We start from the raw sequence: 23,622 nt of genomic DNA, 5'->3' as shown, positions 1-23,622 counted from the left end.
GTCAGTGGAATAATTTCAACAGCTGTCGGGCGAGTGGCTTGGAAATGACAGCAGTCTGAAATTTTTTTTAACTCTCCCTGTATATGCATATAAATTTATGCAATACAAAAATAATAGAAAAGGACGACCATGACAACAAACCAATAATCAAAACCGCTATTAAATATTATTTTGATGGAGAGAGTTGCTTCATCGAATCTTAAATTGGATGAAATTCTTAAACATTTTTTCCTTAAATTTCCCTATACATGATTAGCCCACAACCTTTTCTATTATAATTATCTAACATGTATTCTATGATCGTATCTAGTCTTTTAATCTATGAACAACAACTACTGATCATAAAATTTATGACCCAAAAAAAAGTAATACATTTATCACAGCTGATAATTACCTTGGGTGTCAAAATTCTTGTTCTTAAATAGTTAACAAAACGTAAAAAGTTTGACATATTGAAAATCTCCTCTTTATTGAGCGATTGCACAGTTCAACGCGAAGAACGCCAACCATTGTGATTGAAATAACTTCAATTATCTGTTTATTTTCGATTTTGACAGTTCGAGGAAAAGTAGGTGCTATTTTCATTATCCATAGATCTACCCTAGTTGTCAAAATACTTGTTGTGAAATAGTTAACAAAACGTAGACTAATTTTGACATTTTAAAAATTTAACAACTCGTGAAAAACTGCTGTTATTTTTTATGATATATGGCGCTATAATATTTGTCTATTTGTTCATCTTTTGTACTGCGATTTCATTCACAACAATGTATTTTACTTTTGGCAAATTGTCTAGTCATCAGCTGAGGTAAATGGATATCAGGATATCAGGGCATAATAATTAGACACAGTTTACCATCAGACTAGTTGTCAAAACAAATGTCTTTATTTGAGATCTGTCAAAGATATACCCTAAGCAAAAAGCGAATAATTTTTTAAAATAAATTCGATTATGTAGATCTGATGAAACACCTTATTATTTTGCCATGTTCCGCATATTGCCATTATTGGACCATCGGCTGACTATTCCAACAATCAAAAAGAATACCTTTCTATAATAGCTACAAGTGGGTTCTAAGCATGTCTGTAATTTTGCTGCATTTTCTAAAGCACATTTCTCCTAGTCTTCTCTACATAAGTAAAACACACACACACACATACAGTCTTTTTTCTCGAGTGTATACATTTCATAATTTACAAACACAACAAAATAAAATCACAATACTATTATTGCAACAACAAAAACATAATTAAATAAATTAGCGAAAATAATACTCATTTATTGTTAAAAGAATTAAATAAATATATATTTAACAAAAAATTTAATTAAAAATATATATAAAAATTTGAAAAAAAAACATTCTTAAATGAAATTAACAGAAACAAAATAACTCTTATATATTTTTCTCTTTCCTTAGACAAAATATAAATTAAAAAACAAAAAATGAAAAACAAAATAATATATATTAAAAATTTACAAATATTAATGAAAACAAACAACAAAATATATTAGTTATTTATTGAATTACAAGTTAAGTGTTAGTAATAAAAGAAAATATATAAACATGCAGAAACGTGAGTAAAATTAACAAAAACAACAACAACAATTTATATTAATTACATTAGTATTTCCTTTTTTATTTGGATTGATTAAAAAAACAACAACAAAAACAAACTGCAATTAATTGGTCTAATACAAAAACAAAAAAAAAGAAAACAACCAACAAAAAAAAAACAAATGAAATAATAACAACAAATATTAATTTCAATAAATATTCAATTGATGAAGGTAATAAAAATTATTAAATAAAGAAAAAAGAAAACAAAACAACAGTTTTTTTACTTTTTTTCTCTAAAGAGACAGCTATAGAATAAAAATGGTAAGAGAATTATCCAATGGTTTCGTTGACATCATCATCATCATCATCGTCGTGGTATTCTTGTCAAATCTATGATTTATTTCCAATCTCCTTTTAAAATTGAAATCATTAATTATATATTTTCATCTTTTCATTGTCACATACAGGAATGCACCTTATCCGTTTGGAATCGCACTGCCTCTGATTATTTCAGTACGACACGTATCCGTGATACACTCCGGAGGATATTAAATTTACCTGCTTCTGTGCCAATGGAGTATAAGATACACTGTGATAGCCTTAAATATATAGCAATGTAAGTAAGTTATGATAATATAATTTCGTACCCATAAATATTAAAGCACACGTGTGTGAGGGTTTATGCTACAGGTGCATTATTTATTCTTTTTATACCCTCCACCATAGTATGGAGGGTATATTAAGTTTGTCATTCCATTTGTAACACTTCGAAATATAGATTTTAGACCCCACAAAGTATATATATTCTTGATCAGCATAAAATTCTATGTCGATTTAGCGACGTCCGTCCGCTGTCCGTCTGTGGAAATCACTCTAGCTTTCGAACGAAATGAAGTAGGTTGATAAAATTTTACTCAAATTTATATAATGTCTGCAGGACTTTTGGTATTGAAAATGGGATATGTATGTCGACGTTTTGATCTGTGCATAGCTACATTCGGTATTTTAAATATTTTAACAAAATTTTTAACGGATTTTATTTTTTTGAAAATTGCAATATTCGTTCTTAATGGTGGAGGGTATTCAAAGTTCGGCCCGGCCGAACTTACAGATTATTTACTTGTTTTTTTTTTTGTTTTTACTAAAGTTAAAGATTTTCTTGAATTATAATGGCTGTGTTCCAGTTCCAGTAAGAAGCTGCTACTTTTGTCATTCTTACAAAATTTCTTACTAGAAACCTTTTAATTTTTTTCTGTATAAACATGTGCTTTGCCATAGCCAAACAAAAGAATAGTCTAAAGGCGTTAAATCGCACGATCTGGGCGGTAAATTTTGTTTCACGTTCGGGAACAGTCAGAAAGAGCACTAAGTCAAGTTCTCGGAAGCTCTCATCACTCACAGTTACGTAGAGTATCTTTGAAGAACCAAAGCATTTGGTTTGATCTTGGTTTTCTCATGGTTCGATGTGCAATTCTGACTAATATTACGATATTCGAAGTTAGGATAATACATTTCATCGCCTATAGTCTTAGTAGCTTTCCTAGAGGTTTGTGGTACCAAAAGATGTACGCCGATATATACCAATTCACGAATGGCAGTAGGATTCTCTGATTTTTGTTATCGTTTTCGACAAAAATCGTTTTCCAAAAAAAAAAACAAATTTTTCATGCACGAGAAAAAGCAAAAAATTCTAATTTTGTAGGTGTGACGAATACAAACAAATTTTAACTAACGCCACAAAATTGCTTGCCATGCATTTTGTACAGGACGCTTAAAAACGAAATTAAAAGTTTACGACATTGTTTCTCTCGTTAGGCCTATACTGTACTATATCAAAGACATAGAATTATAAAGACTATATTTTTATCACTAACATACGGACAAATTTCGTTAATTACCGAAATTATAAGCAATTGCCAATCCATATCTCATTATTGTTAGAGGACAATGTTCTTCTTTCAAAATAATATAATTTCATAGACAAAACGTCTGTGGCACCAAGGAAGATGTCACGTGTGCAGGCACTATTTCTTGACTTCCATCGGATCGATAGTTTATAATTATTTACGAATTTAACAAAAGTAAGTCTATATTCTATCTGAGGATTATGTGATGCTGTGGTGCAGTGATAAGAATGCTCGCTATGCTCTCTTCTCTATACACAGAAGTAACGATGTATTCGCTTATTTAGTCACACTTTAAATTATCGCGGGCGTGGTTCATTTCTTTCCGAAGGATGCAACTTCCGCGATGAATTACATTGTTTGGTCTGACTTCTAAGTGACTTCCGGAATATTTTTTGCTTGCAGGGAAAGGCTGTATTTAAACCATCGATGGCCAAGTATGCACGCTAGCGTTCGGGTCACGATTGCAACATAAATAGCCAGATATATTCAAATAATTTTCAACAATTAGTTCCATAAAATAGTTTTTGAATTTTTATTACCGCCACCATAGTTTGAAGGATATATTAAATTTGCCATTCCGTCGTAATATATATATTACATAAATATTTAATATATACATTCTTGATCAGCATAAAACGTTATGTCGATTTAGGGATGTCCGTCGGTCTGTGGAAATCACTCTAGCTTCCGAACGAAATGAAGTAGATTGATAAAATTTTACCCAAATGTACATTATGTCTGCAGGACTTTTGGTATTGGAAATGGATCATGTAGGTCCACGTTTTGGTACAGCCCCCATATAATGGTACATCCATATTTTCGGTATTTTGGTGATTTAAGCTACATTATTCACCGGAAATGTTTAAAATTTGGTATTTAAAGTTCGTAATGGATACTACAGCCTATGACCGAAAATTGTACGTGCAGGTCCACGCCTTCGTATAGCCCCCATATAACACCACCTCCCGATATTCGGTATTTTGATGATTTTAGCGACATTATTCACCTGAATTATGAAGCTCGTAACGGAATTTTTAAAATTTGCTATTTGAAGTTCGTAATGGATACTACAGCCCATGACAGAAAATTGTCTGTGCTGGTCCACGTCTTCGGTATTTTAATTATTTTAGCCACATTATTTAACGATTCAAGTTTCGCATTTGAATGTTGTAATGGCTTATGACAAAAGTTGCTTATGCAGGTCCACGCCGTCGTATAGACCCTAATATAACGGCTACATTCGGTAATTTTTAGATTTTAGCAGAATTTTTAACGGATTTTTTTTTTTTGAAAATTGCCAAATTCGTTCTAAATGGTGGAGGGTATTTAATGTTAGGCCTGGCCGAACTTACAGCTTTTTTTACTTGTTTTGTTTTAAAATTATTAAATCAGTAGGCATTCGACACAGGAAATTTACTGGATTTAGTAAATCCAGTGGTTTAATCTTCAAGAGTAAAATTGCGCTATAACTCATCTAAATACCGAGTTTTATGAAAATGGGCTTGGTTCGATTTCAGGTGAAATTGAGGAACTGTGTATACTTCGCCTCATCGTTTTATTTAGAAATAAAATAAAAAACTTGAAAATTAAATATAAAAGTTTGCCGAAATAAAATAATAATACTTCAAACATTATTGACATTAAATTAAAAAAAAAAACAGCAAAACAAAATAATTTATTCTCAAATCTAGTCTATTTAGATTTAAATGATTTTATCAAATTTGTATGTTTTTTTTAATAATAATAATAATATTTATGTGTTTTTTCTCTATTTCAGAAATAACAAAGGGACTGCAAAAAGCTGAAATTTGATGAATTTGTGTTATAACAATAAATAAAAAAAGAAACAAACAAAAAAAAAACAGAAAACACTTTAAAACGAAACTTCAGAAAACCAACAACAAAATATCAAGATGTAAGGACTAAAGAGACAACAAAAATAAACATGCAACATGATGTTTACCCAATAAAAGTTATGTAAAAAAGTTACAAAAAAATTCAAATTGATTATTGTAAATCAAAACATTCAAATGTTACAAAAACAATAAAAACGTGTAAACAGCTAAATAGTGTTTTATTTTCTCTACTTCTGTATGGACAGAGGAAAAGTCTATTGGAAATACAAATTTCGAATTTGTGGAAATACGAGTCTTTGAGTATTTAAAAATTGGAACAAAAAGTTATTTAACAGCACTTAAGAAATAATTCTAATAATTGGACTGTGTGGAACAGTTGGTGTGTATGGGTTATTTATTTTGGGAATTCAAACAAGGAGTGTTCTAAAACGTACCAGATTTTCCCCACGGAGTATAAAGCTTCAATTCAAAATGTTCGAATGTGAGTCAATATTGGTTTGAGAGTAATATAGTTTTTAGAAATATTTTCTATATGGAGCTATAAGTTCAGTATGAAAGTAACTGATGGGAGTACATAATGATTATACTAAAGACTACTATATGTACTTCGTACCCTGGTATTGGATGACTACTTAGTATTACAATACGAAAATACGAAACACTACCCTGCAAGCATTTGGAAGTGAGTCACTCACTTCCTTTTTAAGATGCCACTTCTGCGACGCTTCTAATCCTAATAAATGCGATAGCAGGTACATTTACAAGAACAAAATTACTGTTGTCTACTTTGCATCGTCAGGGAGTTACTGCGTAGGAAGATAAAATAAGGTGTCGCATGTGCAGACACTATTTTGTGAGTTCCATCGGATGAAACATTGATAGTTTACAATTACTTACGAATTGAACAAAAATAAGACATTATTCTATCTAAGAAATGTAAGACATTGTGGCGCAGTGATAAGCATATCAGTTGTGCTCTCTGAACACCGATTTCGATTCCTAAGCCATACATCACATTTTTTAAATACCAAAAAAAATTACGTATGAGTATTTCAAATAATTAGTAACTTATACTTGTAAACCTACATTGGAAAAGTACAAATAACAATACAAAACAAGTAAGCAAAGGCTATAGGCCGACCATGTGATACCATACAACACTACAATATGTTGGAAGCCTCCTTATGTCCAAATCCATTTTGGAAGATTTCGCTTTTGAAATTATGTCACGGTGTACTGCCCAGATATTACCCTTAGCATTTTGACCAGGGTCATTTGCCCATTATTTACGCACTCCGTCATGCTGTTAATTATTGTGGTCCATTTTACAGCTAAATATAAGCCAATGGTCATTCAAAATGCTAGAATTCTTCCCTGTCCTTAACTCTCTTCTCAGGCGTGTCGATTGGTTTTAATTGTGTGATCAGGACATTTTTTCTGTTTTTGGTTCATTTGAACCCCTAAATATTTTGCGATTATCTCCAAAAGCAAGAGTATCAAGTATCTCCAAATTTAGACTCATTTATATGATTGGCTTGTCTACGATATTTGGCTATCAGCATAAAAAAGCCAGAAGTTCGCTTTTTATGTATTTCAGATATCGCCCGTAAGTAATATTGGTATTTTTTCACACAAAAGTAGTGGTCCATTCTACCCGCTGTCCTAAACTCTAACTTCTTGCGAGATGTCGTGTTCTTTGGTTTCTATTTGTGACCTTTATAACGGCTGCAAAATCAGGAACATTTTTAGTTGTTGGTCCATTTCAACCCCTAAATATATTGCGAACATCTTTGAAAACAATAGGCCTAGCCCTTCTGAGCCTAACCCCACCTTGTAAAAATTTTCGTGAGGATCGGAAGATAATTGCAATCTATAACTATAACCCCAACCTGTGTTGTAAGGTGAAAGAATTTTACAAAATATACACTTCAATATTATAAGTCAAATTGAAAAAATCACAAAAAATTTTAAAAAAGTAAAAATATATCACAAAATATTATAAAATCTATATTAACATCATTATTGGCATCTTTTTATGCGATTTTTTTTACATTTTATTCTTTTATGCCAGGAAGACATTTGAATTGACAAAATTTGTCAAAATCGGTTCAGCCATTCTAGAGATATTAGCATTCTAGCTAGCAACCCCTTCCTTTGTATATACCAGAGGGCTGCAACGAGTATGCAAAAATTCAAGCACACTCGGTTTCTTACATGATTTTTGTTGATGCTGTCGTTTAGTTTGATCTGAATGAAATGACCGTTTTCGCTTCGGATCGAATCGAACGCTCAGTTTGAATCACTTCACTCATAATCAAATATGAGTGTTCGAGACGGTTTGATGTGTTCAGCGAAATGAGTTGATCGAACACATGATTGTAAATGAGCAATCACAACCGTGATTGTCTTCTTTGAATCGAGTTCGCTCAGCGTCATTGTTTATTCAACCATTCAATTAAGTTGGGGCAGTTTATTTTGACTTTTTTAATATTTGAAATAGAAGAATATTGTGGTAGTGTGACCGAAATTGATGCAAGTAGAAACTACACACGAAAAGGTCGAAATTTGTGAAAAATCTTGACCAATATTGTAACAAAAAAAAAATATTTAAACATTTTTAGTTTACTAAATACCAATGATGTGTTTCTTTATTAAAAATATTAATTTTGTTTTTTTAATAAGTTACTGAAGTCTAACATACCAAAAACCCAAATAAAATGAAAAAATTGTATGCTTATTAAATATAATTTGCACCAATTTCTTTAATGGGAACAGCTTTTAGTTATGAAATCCTTTGTAAAATTACAATCATGATTTCGCTCAGATTCGAACATTTGTGTTTTAATCAAATCAAATCACTCACTTAACTAGGATAAACAAAACCGATCAGACTCATCATACATGATCGACCCGTTTTGAACAATTCAACATAAGTTCGTAAACAAATAACTGATGTGAGCTGTTTGATTGTGAACACAAAACTTCGATCAATACATGTTTGATCACAACTTTATCGTATGACTTGAGCAACTCGAATGAACATGTTACATCTGACCGACTGATTGAGTTTGATTGTATTTCCACTGTGTGTGATCAAGCCTACTCAATCATACTCATTGCAGCCCTCTGATATATACACATTGTATATATTTCGCTATATATATCCGATATATTTACTATCGGTATCTACGTAACGGTCACAATGGACCTTTTCGTCTGTTTGTGATTTCGCCGGGATTACAAATATTCGCTGTTTAATGAAAAATTGACTTTTATTTAAAACAAATGTTATGGTCTATTTCACTCACTAAATATTAACCGATGACCATCAAAATTGAAATGCTTCTGCCGAGCCCTAAGTTCTAGTCCCATGCTAACTTCTATTGGTCTATATTTGCATCGTGTAGAGCAACTGCAAAATCAGGAATTTTCCATTTCAACTCCTAAATATTATGCGATGCCCCATTTCCTTTCTAAATTTCGTAAAGATTGGGACATAATTGCGATCTTAGAGTGATTAAAAATTAATATGGACAGACGGACGGACGGACATACATAGTTAGATCTCGGCTCGGCGAGATAGGAAGATCCATATATACTTTCCTATGTGGGAAACTAATATTTCGAGGTGTTACATAATTTTTGGCCCAATCAAACTTATAATACCCCCAACACATAATGTTGTAGGGTAATAAAAATAATTGTTAAGGCTGGAGTAAAAAATATAATTTTTGTTCACTTCCAATAACTGTCGAGGAAGTGACTTCCACATTTATTAGAAGATAAGCTGTATACGCTATTTAGTCACGCTTAAAAATATCGCGAGCGTGGTTCATTTCTTCCCGAAGGATGCTCCTTTCAGGGTGAGAAAGCGATATCAAACGCAATGATTTGGTGTGACTTCTAAGTGATTTGTGGGATATTTATTGCTTGCAAGGTATTGATAAGTTGAGTTGAGATAGCAATTACAAAGGTAATCCCACGCAATCCTACGATTACATCATGGTAGAAGAATAGATGCATCACAGCTGTGGAACATTGATATGTCATAAAAAATTTTTTAATTTTTTTTTCTTTTTTTCAAAAATAAAAAGATTTATATATGTTTTCCTATACGTCGCCTATCAGGTTGCTAAGATAGACATTTTTTTACAATTTTTAAAAATTTTAATAATATTTCATTAAAAAATTTCGATTCCAAAATAGCTTTGACAGTTTGACAGTCTCAGAAGCTGTTTCGATGCGACTACCTGTATTCTTCTATTACATAGATTACATTTTTATACCCACCGCCACACATAGTATTTTGTGTATGTATTTGTTGTTTTGAAAAATAAAAGCAAAATATTTTCAAAATCATTGAATGGAAGAAACTTATATTGCGGGGCGCGCATTAATAATATTAACCAGATTTGCCATGGAATTGAAAGATTGAACTCTTAGAATCATATTTATGAGAGATCCTTCAAGCATTTCATTCATCATTCACCTTATTTTTGAAATGAACAAATAATGCCAAATAAATGAAAACAACTTTTTGCCTATAATTTTGAATAATTCTGATAAGAAGCGGGCATAGCCTCGGAGCTGTATTTCTGTATTTTTACAAATCTGTTCTACCTCCTTGTTGTACCATGGTATGTACGGTATACAAGGCTCGTCATTCCGTTTTTAATTCATCGAACATCCAATATTCTTGATCAGCGAAAATTATAAGACAATTTAGCGCCTTTCGTTCGTCCGTCAGCTTTAATTAAGCTAGAGTGAAAACGAATGAAGATAGAAAGCTACAATTTTACACAGATCAGTCTTTTGTCAGCAGGCAGGTCAAGTTCGAAGACGGACTATATCGGTCCACGATGTCGTATAGCCCCCATAAAACGGTACCCCCTATATTCAGTACTTTGATGTTTGCAGCCAAATTTTTAAATGAAATTGCCTGAAAATCCATACTAGAAGTTCCCTCTGAATACTTTACCCCCTAGAAGAGTATTTTCTTTATAGGTCCACGAGATCGTATATCCCCCATATAACGGCACCTCTCAATATTCGGTATTTTGACGATTTTAGGGACAATATTCACCGGAGTTGTTTCAAATTTAGAATTCGTAATGGGTACTACAGCCTATGACAAAGTATTGTAAATGCAGGCCCACGCCTTCGTATAGCGTCCATATAACGGTACCTCCCAATATTCGGTATTTTAATAATTTTAGCGTCTTTATTAAACGGAGTTGTTTCTAATTACGTATTTAGAGTTCGTAAAATTGTCTATGCTGTTCCAGGTCTTCTTATAGGTCCCATATATCAGTAGCTCAATATATTCGGTATTTTAACTATTTAAGATGTCGTATTCGATGTTCCTAATGGAAAATGCAGCCTGTGACAGAACATTGTTTATGAAGGTCCAGGTCTTCATATAGCTACCTCTCTATATACGGTATTTTGATGAATTTAGCTATATTATTCGCCGTTTTTTCAAGTTTGTTTGAAGTTTATTTGAAAATGGTAATGACTTGTGACAAACAATGCCTATGTAGGTCCACGCCTTCGTATAGACCCCAATATAACGGATATATTCGGTATTTTTAATATTTTAACAGATTTTTTTTTATTTATTTATTTATGTTTTTTTTTTTTTTTTTTTTGAAAATTTCTAACTTTGTTCCAAATGGTGGAAGGTATTCAAAGTTCGGGTTGGTCAAATTTACTGCTTTTTACTTGTTTTACTTGATATCAATTCATTGTCAAATTTATATGTTGTAGTTCTTTCTTAAATATGGGCGCACAACTTTGTAATAAATGTACATCGATTTCTGAGCAAATATTTTATAAATTTCACGCCTTTTAGGGGGTATAAAAGTCAAGGAAGAATATTATCTAAAGAGATAACTAAAATATTAGTATTATAAGTCATAAAATATTTAATTATGAGATTTCTGAATTTTGCTTCAAAGTCTAATTATATTGCAGCTAGGACAAGTATGAAGATCGACAATATCGCGCATTGTTTTGCTATAAAACATGCCGCATTTTCAACCGAACTGGCCTTAAATTTATTTGTCAGCGTAAGTTTTCGTTTTTATACATACATTTAATTCAATAAAATACCTAGCAGTGAAGATTTTGGAAAAAAATTTAGTCGGCTATTCTGGGGGTTGGATCCTTAAGAACTGACTTAAAATAAAAGGTCAAAACAGCACCCAGAACGTTTTCCTAAGATATAGGGTTAAAATCTCCATTTCTATATATGTTTAAGCCTAAGACAGATTAAATATTGTTCCTAAGATGCGGAACATTAAACTGTATGTGCCGAGTAAGATAATACGCCACTCGTCACATGTAAATATTTTAGGTATGATGATAATTTTTATTTGAAACCAGTAAGGAAAGGTCAAAAGTCGGGCGGGGCCGACTATATGATACCCTACACCACTATGTGTATTTAGTAGAGCTCCCGTAACAAAAAAAATATATTGGGAATTTTTGTGAAGTAGATCATACCAACTATGATCCAAATAACATTGATGTATACTGCATTATATGACTTTGATCCTCATTAAAAAAAATATTGGAGAAATATATATATCGGACTGATTTTCACCAAATAGAAAAATTCGGTTGAATATGAAAACATCTATTCAATTTGGGTTGATATTACATATATGGTGAGAAATAACCGTAAAATCGGATGAAGATGTATATCGAATCTGTATAAAAATCTGGACGGATCTCGATATAATTTGGCAGAGGTACTTCCGAGCAGTATCTGATGCCCGGTGTCAAATATCATTGTCGTGGAGTGCTTACTACGCATGTGAGGGACTATAACAACAAATTGAATAAAACATATATATGGGAGCTATAGCTATATCTGAAACGATTTTCACTAAATTTTAAGATCTTGTTTCTAGGAAGAATTGAGTCGAAATTGCCAAAATTCAGTCCATTTGGGCTAAAATTATATATCTTATCTTCTTCTTCTTCTATATATATATAAATCAATTGTTGTTTGTTGGTAACCGAATCAGTTGAAAACGGCTGGACCGATTTACATAATTTTTTGTACAAACGTTCGTCATACCCCGAGTTAGGTTTTTAAAGAAAAAAATATTGGCCACGCCTACTTTTACACCCACTATCTTGATTTATCTAAAATCTTTACATTTGCCAGATAATGAAGATATCGGCTTGAAAATTATTACACGAGATACTGTTGACTTTCCCTTAAAACTTAGGAATTTATTTGGGCGCCAGGGAACTGACCACGCATACTTCTAATCTGTCTATATATATAATGAAAGTTGTGTTAGTTACTACGCTTATAACTTAAGAACCGCTAATCTGATTTTAACGATTTACACAAATTCGGAATTGTCTCTTGGCAGAAAAGGATAAAAACCAAAAAAATCGCGTAAAAATGTGAAATTTTTAAATTTTCATTTTGACTTTTGAAGTGTACAATAGTAATGTTTTATTTTGCATGATTTTTTTCCATTTAGACTTACTATTTCGGAATGTACATTTGTAGTGTTTTTTTTTTTTTTTTTGAATTCTAATATGATGTGTAGTCTTTTTGGGTAGTAGAAAGCGACGAAAATTATGGAGTGGCGGAACTGAATAGATAATGTCAAAATAATTTAACGTGGTCAAACCAAAATTGCTAAAAAATCAAAAAAGAGCATATTGCACTGCAAAAACTCTAAAATAGGGAAAAACTGAACATTTTTTCAATGGAATCAAATTTCAAAATAATATTAAGGACCAAACTTCGTAAGGACCTTTAAATATTGGCTGTAAAAAACCAGCGAACAAGTTGAAGATTTTTTCAATTTGTTTATTAGTTACTATGCTTATAACTCAAGAACGTTTTGACGGATTTTCACAATTCATACAATTTCGGAATGGAATCCTGCAAAAAAATTGCGTAGAATATGCCAATAAAAATATAAAAGAAGAAATCCTTTTGGCGTGAAATTTTTTCAATTTAAAAACTATATAGAAGTGTACATTTTTTATTGTTTTGAATTCTGAATGAATAATATCAAGTTTGAAATAGTACGCAATAAGATGTTAAATGGCGATCTTTCATGTCAGAAATTGGCATTTAACTTTCAACTCCAGGATCTACATCGTGCTTCAGCTGGAAGATGCGAACACATTTAAATAAGCAAAAATAACCGACAAAACGTTATGGGGCTCATTCCAACACGTGGACCTACCTACTTCTATCACATGACAATAATTTGTCCAAAGAGAACTCATTATGCAAAATTCATTGGGACTGCAATCAGTGAAATACCGAATATAAAAGGAAAAGGATTTCTATTCTTTCAGAAATTCTTCCTAAACTTTCACGATACCTTAAATCACTTTTGCAGTTCATGATATGGGCCATAACCCCCGGATAAGGATACAACCCGATTTCAAGTCTATCTTACATTTTAACCATATTTTCATACTAATTTCGGCAAATGTTGGTAATTTGGGAAGAAACCATCTATGCAAAAACTGATCACGTTTTGTATAACCATCATATGATTTAAGGAACCGGATTTAATTTATTTAATCGTCTTTGAATTATACTATGATAAAAGATATGGAAATTATTGGGTCTCCAACGCACAATTTCAATGACAAATAATTCATATTACTTTAAAAACAAGTAAACAAATTAAGTTTGGGCGGGGCAGAATTATTACTATCATCCATCTGAGGGTAAACATTTTTATATAAAAGTATCTAAATTCAAGCGTGTTTCACTTTAAACTTCATTTACCAGTAAGACTGTTTGGATAATGCAGTTAACTTATCAAAAAACCATAAAGTGAATGAGGCCGTTATATGGGGCCATACCAAAACGGGAACCTCTGTGGACAATTTTATACTTCAAGGATTGTCTCCTTCTAAAATACCAAATTTGAAACAATTATACGCGTAAATGTGTGGATTATCAAAATACCCAATATAGGTAGGTATCGTTATATGTGTTAGACAAATCCGAGGAGAAATTTGGCAAAAATCATCAAAATACCGAATTATGAGAGATACCGTTATATGGGGACTATACCAAAACGTGAACCGATAGGTCATTTTCAATACCAACCATCCTATACACAATACAAAATTTTCACCTAAATTTTGACGCTATATGTCAAATAATGTGGGCTGTATCGTAATTTAAACAAACAGACATACAGACGGACAAAACGACTTAGAGTTTTATGCTGATTATGAATATATATGCATATTTAATGGGGTCTATGACGAACATTTATATAGCATCGTTTCTGTAGATGATTGAGAAAATGTTCTTATTACAATTTGCTGAGTAATATTAACTGGGACACTATCACACACCTATTGGAAGACAATATTTCCTAATTTTTAAATCACTTCTCCATGTTTGAAACTGGGCGAAAAAATCGCATTATTCAAAATAGAGGACAGTTTCGATCTAACTTTACCATCACACAAGATAACGGGACGTTAGTAGTAAATCGAAACAGGGTGTTCGCCAACACGACTAGGCGAATCTTTGACAGATGAGGGTATCTATTTTTTGTTTCCCCCCATACATTAGCTTCAATCTAATCTCCAAAATTCAAATTGCAATGTCACATCAGATTTCCGGCACAGGATTCAAAATTATACAGATTCGGTTTTTGTCTGGTAGCTCTTTGTCGATTGGTTAAACGTAGCCGGCCCACCTCCAAGGATGACGTACTATCTTAATTTAATTGCTTGGTATTTGGTTTTCAATCGCCCTACAGCTGTTTTTAAGACCCTCATCAATTTCAACATAAAAACTAATATAACATTAAATATACCTGCAATATCCATTTAATGTTAACCGCACAGTCTTAATAAAAAGAAAACAGTGCAGACCATTTTGAAGTTTGTTTGGAATCTTAAATTTGTATTATACATTTTTACATAATATATTGTAGTAAAAAACTTTTGATTTCTTTATTACTTAAATGGTAGTTTTGTGCATTAATCTATGTTGCTTCTAAATATTAAAAATACGTCACACTGGAAAGGAAAAATTTATATCTGAAAGTCTACAAAATCATAATTATGAAATAATATATAAAATGTAATTGTGAAACTCGAATCTAATATTAAGGGTTGCAATGATTACTTATCCACAAAACGAGTCAAATCAAACATATAAACGTTGGAAACCAAACAATCGCCATCCTAAAATAAACAGAAAAATATTATTTATCGGTTAATAAACAACATATAATCAACTTACACCCGGCGTGATGCCGACTAAAGCATCGGCATGCCCATAAAATTCCTCTTTCAATGAAATAACGATGGTTTGCAAGTTTGTGGTATGGTCTCGAATGTATGAGGCCACCTTGCCAATATTTGTATTATCCAACGCGGCATCGATTTCGTCAAGTACAAAGAATGGAGCAGGTTGATAACTAAAATGAAGAAAATCAGAATTATAATGATATAAGAACTTTAATATGATATAAGAACTTTTCTCTGTCATACTTATGAATGGAAAATAGTAATGCTAAAGCTGCTATTGTCTTTTCGCCACCACTCAAATTACTCATGGGCTGGAAACGTTTGCCCGGTGCTACACAATTATAATTTATACCATCTAAATAAGGCTCTTCTGGATTATCGGGACCCAAATATGCCTGGGCTGCTTCATTGCGTGCAAGTTTCTTATAAATCCCATCAATGGCATCTGATATATGGTTACAACACTGAATAAAGCGCTCGGAGCGTTCATTTTTCACACGTTCAAATGCAGCTTTAGCCTTTTTCGCTTTACGGCGTGCGGTTTCAAATTCTTCATTTGTCAGCTGCACCTTCTCTGTAACAGCATCAAGTTTCTGTACTGCCTTCAAATTGGGAGTTTGTATACGCTCCAAAACATCCAATTTCGCCTGCAGGTCTTTTTGTAATGTTTCGTTCATTTTCTTGAAACTCGAATCGTCTTTGAGTTTGCAAATATCGCGTGGTAGACTTGAGTAATCGACTTCAATGCTGTAAAAAATAGCAAGTTGTTATAAGAATGATGTAATATTGATATTCAAATGTTGTGTTTTACTTGGTTTCCTTATCTACAACGGCATTTGCAGAAGTTGAGGGGGTATTACTGTCAATTTCACCACCTTGACCGACACAATCGTCCAGCGATCCTCTCAATAGTGGAATAGCAATACAATCCATCTGTAAATAATAAAAAATATTATTAATCATCTTTCGATTCTTTCATCAAATCAGGGCTTACGATGAGCATTAAATCAATTCATGCTTAAAGAATGGCTAAGGATAATCAATTCTAATATAATCTATAAAGTGATTGAAACCTTAAAAATACCTTAAGTCAGTCGCTATGGATATATGGGTACACTGACAAAGGTTGACTACTCAAAACGTAACTAAGTTTAACTTAGAAATTCCTATTCTATGTATTCTTTTCAACCCACCTTTGCCTGCATCAGCAAATTGTGACGTTCATTTTTCTTTGTTTCAATTTTCGATTCAATCGATGACACCATTGAGCCCACATTGTGAATTTCCTTAGCCAAATTGGCGACATCTTTCCTTGCTTTGGAAATTTCTTCTTCCATATCATCGACAGCCTGCTTCTTTTCAGCTTTAAGTTGTTTTAGTTTCTCCATTTTCTCTTTGTCCTCATCAATTTCACTTAAATATCGTTTCTCGGCGGCTCTCAACTTTTCCAATGCATCTTCCTCATCCTGTACACTACGCTCCCAGCGATCAACATTTTCTGCAAAAGTTCAATACATCGATAATATTTATACACAATACACAAATAAGAGTATACTTCTTGTGTCTTTCTGCTTCTCAAAGTCCAGCTGAGTGTTAATAGCGTCAATCTGTTGTTCAAATTCGGCACGTTTGCGAGCCCTTTCCTGTTGCATTACTAATTCACGTTCTTCGTATTGTCGTATATTTTTGACGCCCAAACGGCGACAAAATGCAGCAAATACTTTATCTTCTACATTATTCATATTCTCTTTGATTTCCTGGATATGTTCTTCTCTCTTTTCCATGCGTCTCTCGATCTCGGTTATTTTTGGCTGCGAAAAGAATAAAATAAATTAAATGTTGTTATCTTTCAATACATATTTCTAATAACTTACCCCAAACGCATCTAATTGACTTTGAACTTGTTGCAGCTGTTTGTCGAATTGTTGTATAGATTTCTTCGATGACTCCAAATCTACCATACTATATTTCAATCGATTTTCCAGACCCTAGAAAAGAATTGGTTTTAATATGTGCGCGTTGCAAGCAAACTGGTATCGCCCTCTTGAAATTAATGGTAAATTAACTTTTTACCTTTATTTGAGATTCCACAGTGGCCAATTCACTTTGCTTGCGGGATTTCTTAACCAATTCCTTAAGCTCTTCACTCAATTTTTCCTTTTGCATTTTAAGTTGGGCCATGTGCTTCTCGTCCCATCTCTTAGCTTTGCGTGCCAAATCATGACTACCGCCGGATATGAGTCCAGATTTTTGGTAAAATGTACCATCCAATGCTAAAGCATCATAACGTGAACGATCCAACTCATATGCCACTTTCATGGCATCTTCAGGTGTTTCGCAGACTAAAGCATTGCCAGTGGCAAAAAGTACTGCTCGTTCAATTTCTTTGGGCTCGAATTTTAAAACGTCAAATACAAGTTTAACGTTGCGTGGTTCACTTATGTTTCTGAATAATAATGTAATTATTAAATATGTTATTGGAAAACACATATACATACACATAGAATAGAAAAACTACTTACCTTAGGCGTTCTTTAAGGGGCTTAACTTGCAAATAATCCAGCGGCAAGAATGTTTCCACTTCCAACATTTGTTCTTTAAGTATCTGATTATTGAAAAGAAGGATAATTTATGAATGCATTATAATATAGATGTCAATTACCTGAATACATTGGCGGGCAGTTTTTTCGGTATCGACTATTATTGCTTCCATAAATTTGCCCAAAACTTTGGTAACGGCCACATTGTAACGTTTATGTGTAGGTTGACACATATTTATCATTCGATCATACTGAAAGGAGATAAACTATTAACATATTCATCATAAAAAACATGAAAAACATACCACGCCCGGTACTTGTTTTTTAAACAGCTCGACAACTTCTTGCTTCTTTTTTCGACGGGCATCTTCGTGTTTGTCGCTCCTTGCATCACCTAATTGATCTCGAACATCTTCCAATATACTTTGTATTTCAGCAATTTTTTCCTTAGAACTACCCACATCACGTTTCAGCTCATCTTTGATGCGATTCTGTTCCTCCAAGGCTGCTTCTGACGATTTGATATGATCCATTAATTTATCTCGTCTCTTTATGGCCTCCTCACGTTGCAATGTTAACTTCTTTAGGGCTTCTTCCACCGATGCTCGGCGATTTGTTTCTCCATCGAGTAAATCCTGATCAGATTTCTGTTCTCGATTAACAGAATCCAGCTGCGAACGGTATTTAGTAGCGGTTGCTTCTGCTTCTTGTTTGAGACTATCATATTCCTGTACCAGACCTTCTTCCATGTGTACACTTTTGCCACGTCGCGTTGATTCATTTGCTATTTCGTCCTCGAATCTTTTTTTCAGCTGTTCAACTTCGTTTAGTTGTTTCTCAAGCTTCCGTATGTCTTGTTGATGTGCATTGTCAGCTTCTCTTGCCGTTTCAAGTGTTTTTGCCAATGATTTTAACTTTTTCTGACAATGTGCAACCTTTTCTTTGGCTTTGATGTATAGCGGATGCTTTTTATTCATCTGCGTTTCAAATTCACGTATTTCCTGATCAACTTTTGCCAAATCACGATTGAATTTGCCGGATTCTTTCTTCTTTTCCTTCAGCACCTCGTCTACAGCAGCTTTACGACTTTCAACTTCTTTGACATCCTTTTGTTTTATTTCCAACTCGTCATTAAGTTTTTGTATATCTTTCTCGACATGATAAAGTCGGAACAGCTGATATTCGACTTTCTTCTCATTCTGAAATTTTAAGCAGATAATGTTAATCAATGATAAGCGTAAATGTTAATCATTGATTTCGAAAAAACTCTTAGTAGGTGTAATATCTTACATATTCATTTTTTAAACGAGCATAGCGGTCAGCCTCCATTTTCTCATGTTTAGCTTCTTTTCTTTCAGCCGCAATACCCTTTTTCTTTTGATATGTGAATTGTGTCTCCTCTTCTGCCAGTATCATTTCTTGTTTAAGACGATTATAGTCTTCCTTTAATAAACCAGAACTGTAATAAAATTGAACAGTAAACATTTATAATAGATTCTATAAATAAAAGGCACTGGAGGCTACCGTAAGTATTCTTATGTATTTTATTCAACACATAGTTACATACCCACTTATTTCTTCGAATAAGGCGGTTCTTTCTTTTGGAGTTTTCATGGCTATATTTTCGACAGCACCTTGAAAAACTAAGAAATTTTTGGCTTTGACATTTATGCCCATCTTCTCTAACCTGGCCAAATAGGATGCACTGGAAACGCTATTACCATTAATCCTATACTCAGAAGAACCGCCAATAACTGCGCGTTGAAAATCCAACTGGTAGTCACCATTAACAATAAATTTGGCCGTAACATAACAACTACGCGCCACAGGTCGACCAATCGAAGATCCATGTATTAGATCGTTTAGACGTTTTACACGCAAACTGGTCGTTTTTTCACCCATAACAAAACTGATGGCATCCATAAAGTTAGACTTGCCTGCAATGCAAGAGAGTAAAACAATAACCCGCCGAAATTCTCAAAATTTACATTTCGACTTACCAGAACCATTCGGACCTATTACTGCCGTAAATTGCTTTAGTGGACCCACTAGAACGTGACCACGGTAGGACTTGAAATTTTCCATTTCGATGTATTGGAGAAATGAGGCCTCAATTTCATTGGGCGGTGTGGTTTGATTGACAACAGATGTTAGTGTCACATCAGCTGCATTCTCCTCGTCTGCCATGGTGGCGGGATTTTATGTCACCAGGTTGCACAATTTACTACCGGTTGTACAATGCTGCAGAGTATGCCTTGTTTATTTATATGGAAAGTTACAAGAAAAAAGGTAATTGTCGCACTTTTACAAAGCGATTAAACGATTGTTATGGATAGAGGTGATAGACAATTGATATCAATAACGATAGTATCGATACTTTTTAAAACAGGATATCGATTGATAGTTTTTCTATCGATATTATCGGTCGAAATGGATGTACTATGGTAGAAGAATTCAGGTAGTCGCATCGACACAGATGCAGGGACAATGAACCGTCAAACAAATTTTGTAATTTAAATTTTTGAATGAAAAATTCATGGTAAAATTAAGGTAAAGTCACGCAATCATATGTTCACAATTTTTTTTTCAAACTGATGCATTTGACAACATTTCATTGTGCATACACAATTCAGAGATGGGAACCTGTTTTCTACGCATTGAAATTAGATAAGGTAAATTACAGAAAATGCAGAGATGGGAATACTAATTTGAAATGAGGTTACCTTTAGTTCATTGCACCATGGGATTTATAAATACATAATTTAATAATGAGATGTTTTCCAATGAATGATTTTGAAAAAATTGTAAACATATGATGGCTTTACTTTCCTTATTCTACCATGGAAGTTGTGAAGGTTCCAGATCCTGCATTTTTTATATTTCCAAATATTTTTCGGCTATATAACGTTTGTGGAGTTTTAAGGATAGTTTTTAAAATGCATTCCTGGAAAAATTCACGAGTGTTTGTTCGTACGTATGTCCATCTGTGAAGCACCAAAAAAAAAAAACGGAATATACAAATTAGAAGTTTGAACCCAGATTTCCCATATACGACTGCTGGTTATTGATGACTTCTTCTAAAGAAGTAGTCGTATTCTTCTAATACTGAATCAGTGTTAGATGCCCAATCTATATCAGCAAGCCTTTTTACTTTCAAAATTATATTCCTATTCTAGCGATAAGTATTTCCGACATTACAAGCCAAACAGGTAGACCTCTATACTTGCAAAGTCTTCGTTGTATCATACAACAAAGCTACTTTTATCGGAACTTGATGTGTCAAAATTGCAAGCATGGCGAATTTAATTGCCATATAAAATATGAGTTAAATTGTTTTGCACCAATCACAACGTTTCATTTTGAAATGTTGAATAAGTTTGTTTTGGTTTATTGAAACTTCAAAAATTTAATGTTTACAAAAACAATTTGTGGTTTTGTGAGTTTAAATGGTACCCATTGTTTATCTCGAAAACTTCAACAAATAGCTCTTAAATAAAAGTCCACGCCGAATATTTCACTGGTTCTTTATGTATAAAATTGGTTTGGTTTGTATGAGTACTATCCTGGTACAATAAAAGGTAAGGTAGAGCTACCAGCTGATTAAACTTTTTTCTAAGTGTGTTTTTTGTTTTTTGTTTTGAAAAATAAAAACAGAATATTTTCCAAATCAATGATTGAAAGACGCGTAAATTGCGAGACGCGCATTAAAGTTATTCACCAGTTTGCCATGGAATTTAAAGATAGAACTGTTTAGATCATGGTAGAACTAAGAAGGTAAAGTCATGTAATCATATGTTTACAATTTTTTCAAATTTATACATTTGACAACATCCCATTATCAAAATCTATATTCCATTGTATACACACAACATCCGAGATGGGACCTTTTTTTTGCACTGAAAATTGACAATGTAAATTTCAAAAAAATGCAGAGCTGAGAATGCTAATTTGAAATGATGTTACCTTTATTTCATTGTACCATGGTTTAGATCATATTTTTGAAAGAAAATCTAGGTGTTTCATTCATTTGTCCCGCTGTTTAACTGATTTTAGATGCATCAACGCTTGGGAGCATTGATATGTCAAAAAAAATTAAATGTTTTTTTTTTTTAAATAAAAGTAGATTTTTACATGTTTTCTTATACTACGTCATTCGGAGGCTACTATAATTCGCGTTTTTCAACAAATTTAAATAATTCTTCATTCAACATTTTCAATTCCAAAATTGGTTTGACAGTTCATTGTCCCAGCAGCTGTGTCGACGACCATGGAATAAGAAATATTACAAGATATTTTCTTTATAAATCAGAAAGTAAAAAGTATCTGTTACGAAATGTTGAAGAGTTTGATCCATGGTACAATGATATCAAGGTAGGGCTATGATACCATATGGTTTTAATTTTTTTATTTTCTTGGTTTAATATGTCATCTTTATTTGTTTACGTATGTGTTTTCTTTTCAATAACAAAAATATTGTTCAGAAAATATTCAAATTCGGATGTTTTCAAAATGTTTATTTCAAAGTATGCATCGACAAAATCTAGAGTTTTTGTAGCGAAATAATCCTTCAGAGATATATAGTACATGATTTTGAAAAGAAGTGTTGACCTTTCATTCAGTTATCGCGTTTTTCAATTATTTATTCAAAATAAATGCAACAAGTTGTTTGATTTTTTATTGTTTTGATACTAATTCTGACATTACAAGCCAAACAGGTAGACCTCTATACTTGCAATTTTTTCAAAGTTGACCTACCTTCTTTTCATTGTACCATGATTCATACTATGCTACCACAACTGTTATACTACGTCATATAGCTTTTTTATTAACAAAACACATAGTGGGGTTTCCCTAAAAGTTTCGTCATCGAATAGTTATGGCAAGCCAACAAAAAACAAGAACGGACATTCATGAGCATTGACGTTCGAAAACAAATTATAAGATAAACCCGAAATTAACAAACGTTACGGCTATGTACGCGTTACACATCTTGATGTGTGAATAGACGCTGAATAGATTTTCCTGAAAAAATTCCAAATATACTACAGCATCGTCTGAAAATAACATAGGCTATATAAATTTTTGAAATTCCACCTGAAACTGGAGATATAGCATCAGAATCGGAGGTACTTCCAAAAATTTTTGATATGTATGCACACATGGTACCATGGTACAATGAAGAGAAGGTAGGTCAACTTTGAAAAAATTGCAAGTATAGAGGTCTACCTGTTTGGCTTGTAATGTCAGAATTAGTATCAAAACAATAAAAAAGCAAACAACTTGTTGCTTTTATTTTGAATAAATAATTGAAAACCGCGAAAACTGAATGAAAGGTCAACACTTCTTTTCAAAACCAGGTTCTATATATCTCTAAAGGATTATTTCGCTACAAAAACTCTAGATTTTGTCGATGCATACGATGAAATAAACATTTTGGGAACATCCGAATTTGAATGTTTTCTTAACAATTTTTTTGTTATTGAAAAGAAAA

General features: G+C 32.8%; 3 protein-coding genes across 3 annotated transcripts in view; 2 read left to right on the top strand and 1 right to left on the bottom strand.

Moving 5' to 3' along the window:
* LOC101887659 (syntaxin-1A) overlaps nucleotides 1-2,175 on the top strand; it is a 215,056-nt gene extending 212,881 nt beyond the window's left edge. Inside the window, exon 4 of the mRNA XM_020039847.2 lies at nucleotides 2,027-2,175. The gene's annotated coding sequence lies outside the window, so the exon portion shown is untranslated. The remainder of the gene's footprint in view (nucleotides 1-2,026) is intronic.
* The window catches only part of LOC101887830 (uncharacterized), a 227,799-nt gene extending 222,266 nt beyond the window's left edge, over nucleotides 1-5,533 (top strand). The window contains exons 4-5 of the mRNA XM_020039846.2: nucleotides 2,027-2,175; nucleotides 5,244-5,533. Of these exons, the coding sequence (XP_019895405.2) occupies nucleotides 2,027-2,175; nucleotides 5,244-5,271 (177 nt within the window). The 3' untranslated portion in view covers nucleotides 5,272-5,533. The remainder of the gene's footprint in view (nucleotides 1-2,026; nucleotides 2,176-5,243) is intronic.
* A 9,687-nt stretch (nucleotides 5,534-15,220) lies between these two features.
* LOC101887994 (structural maintenance of chromosomes protein 1A) lies at nucleotides 15,221-20,468 on the bottom strand. Its single transcript, XM_005176385.3, has 14 exons — nucleotides 20,132-20,468; nucleotides 19,699-20,068; nucleotides 19,422-19,590; nucleotides 18,437-19,330; nucleotides 18,254-18,382; nucleotides 18,114-18,196; nucleotides 17,665-18,037; nucleotides 17,466-17,579; nucleotides 17,147-17,402; nucleotides 16,785-17,089; nucleotides 16,403-16,524; nucleotides 15,835-16,338; nucleotides 15,584-15,761; nucleotides 15,221-15,525 (listed from the first exon to the last, which is right to left on the bottom strand). Exons 1-14 carry the CDS (start codon nucleotides 20,316-20,318, stop codon nucleotides 15,463-15,465), a joined length of 3,747 nt encoding a protein of 1,248 aa, XP_005176442.1. The 5' UTR covers nucleotides 20,319-20,468; the 3' UTR covers nucleotides 15,221-15,462.
* Nucleotides 20,469-23,622: the final 3,154 nt, after the last annotated feature.

This window comes from Musca domestica, unplaced genomic scaffold (assembly GCF_030504385.1).
Source record: "Musca domestica strain aabys unplaced genomic scaffold, Musca_domestica.polishedcontigs.V.1.1 4, whole genome shotgun sequence".
Taxonomy (NCBI): domain Eukaryota; kingdom Metazoa; phylum Arthropoda; class Insecta; order Diptera; family Muscidae; genus Musca; species Musca domestica.
Note: the sequence above shows the minus strand (reverse complement) of the source record. Positions and strands in the feature narration are given on the sequence as shown.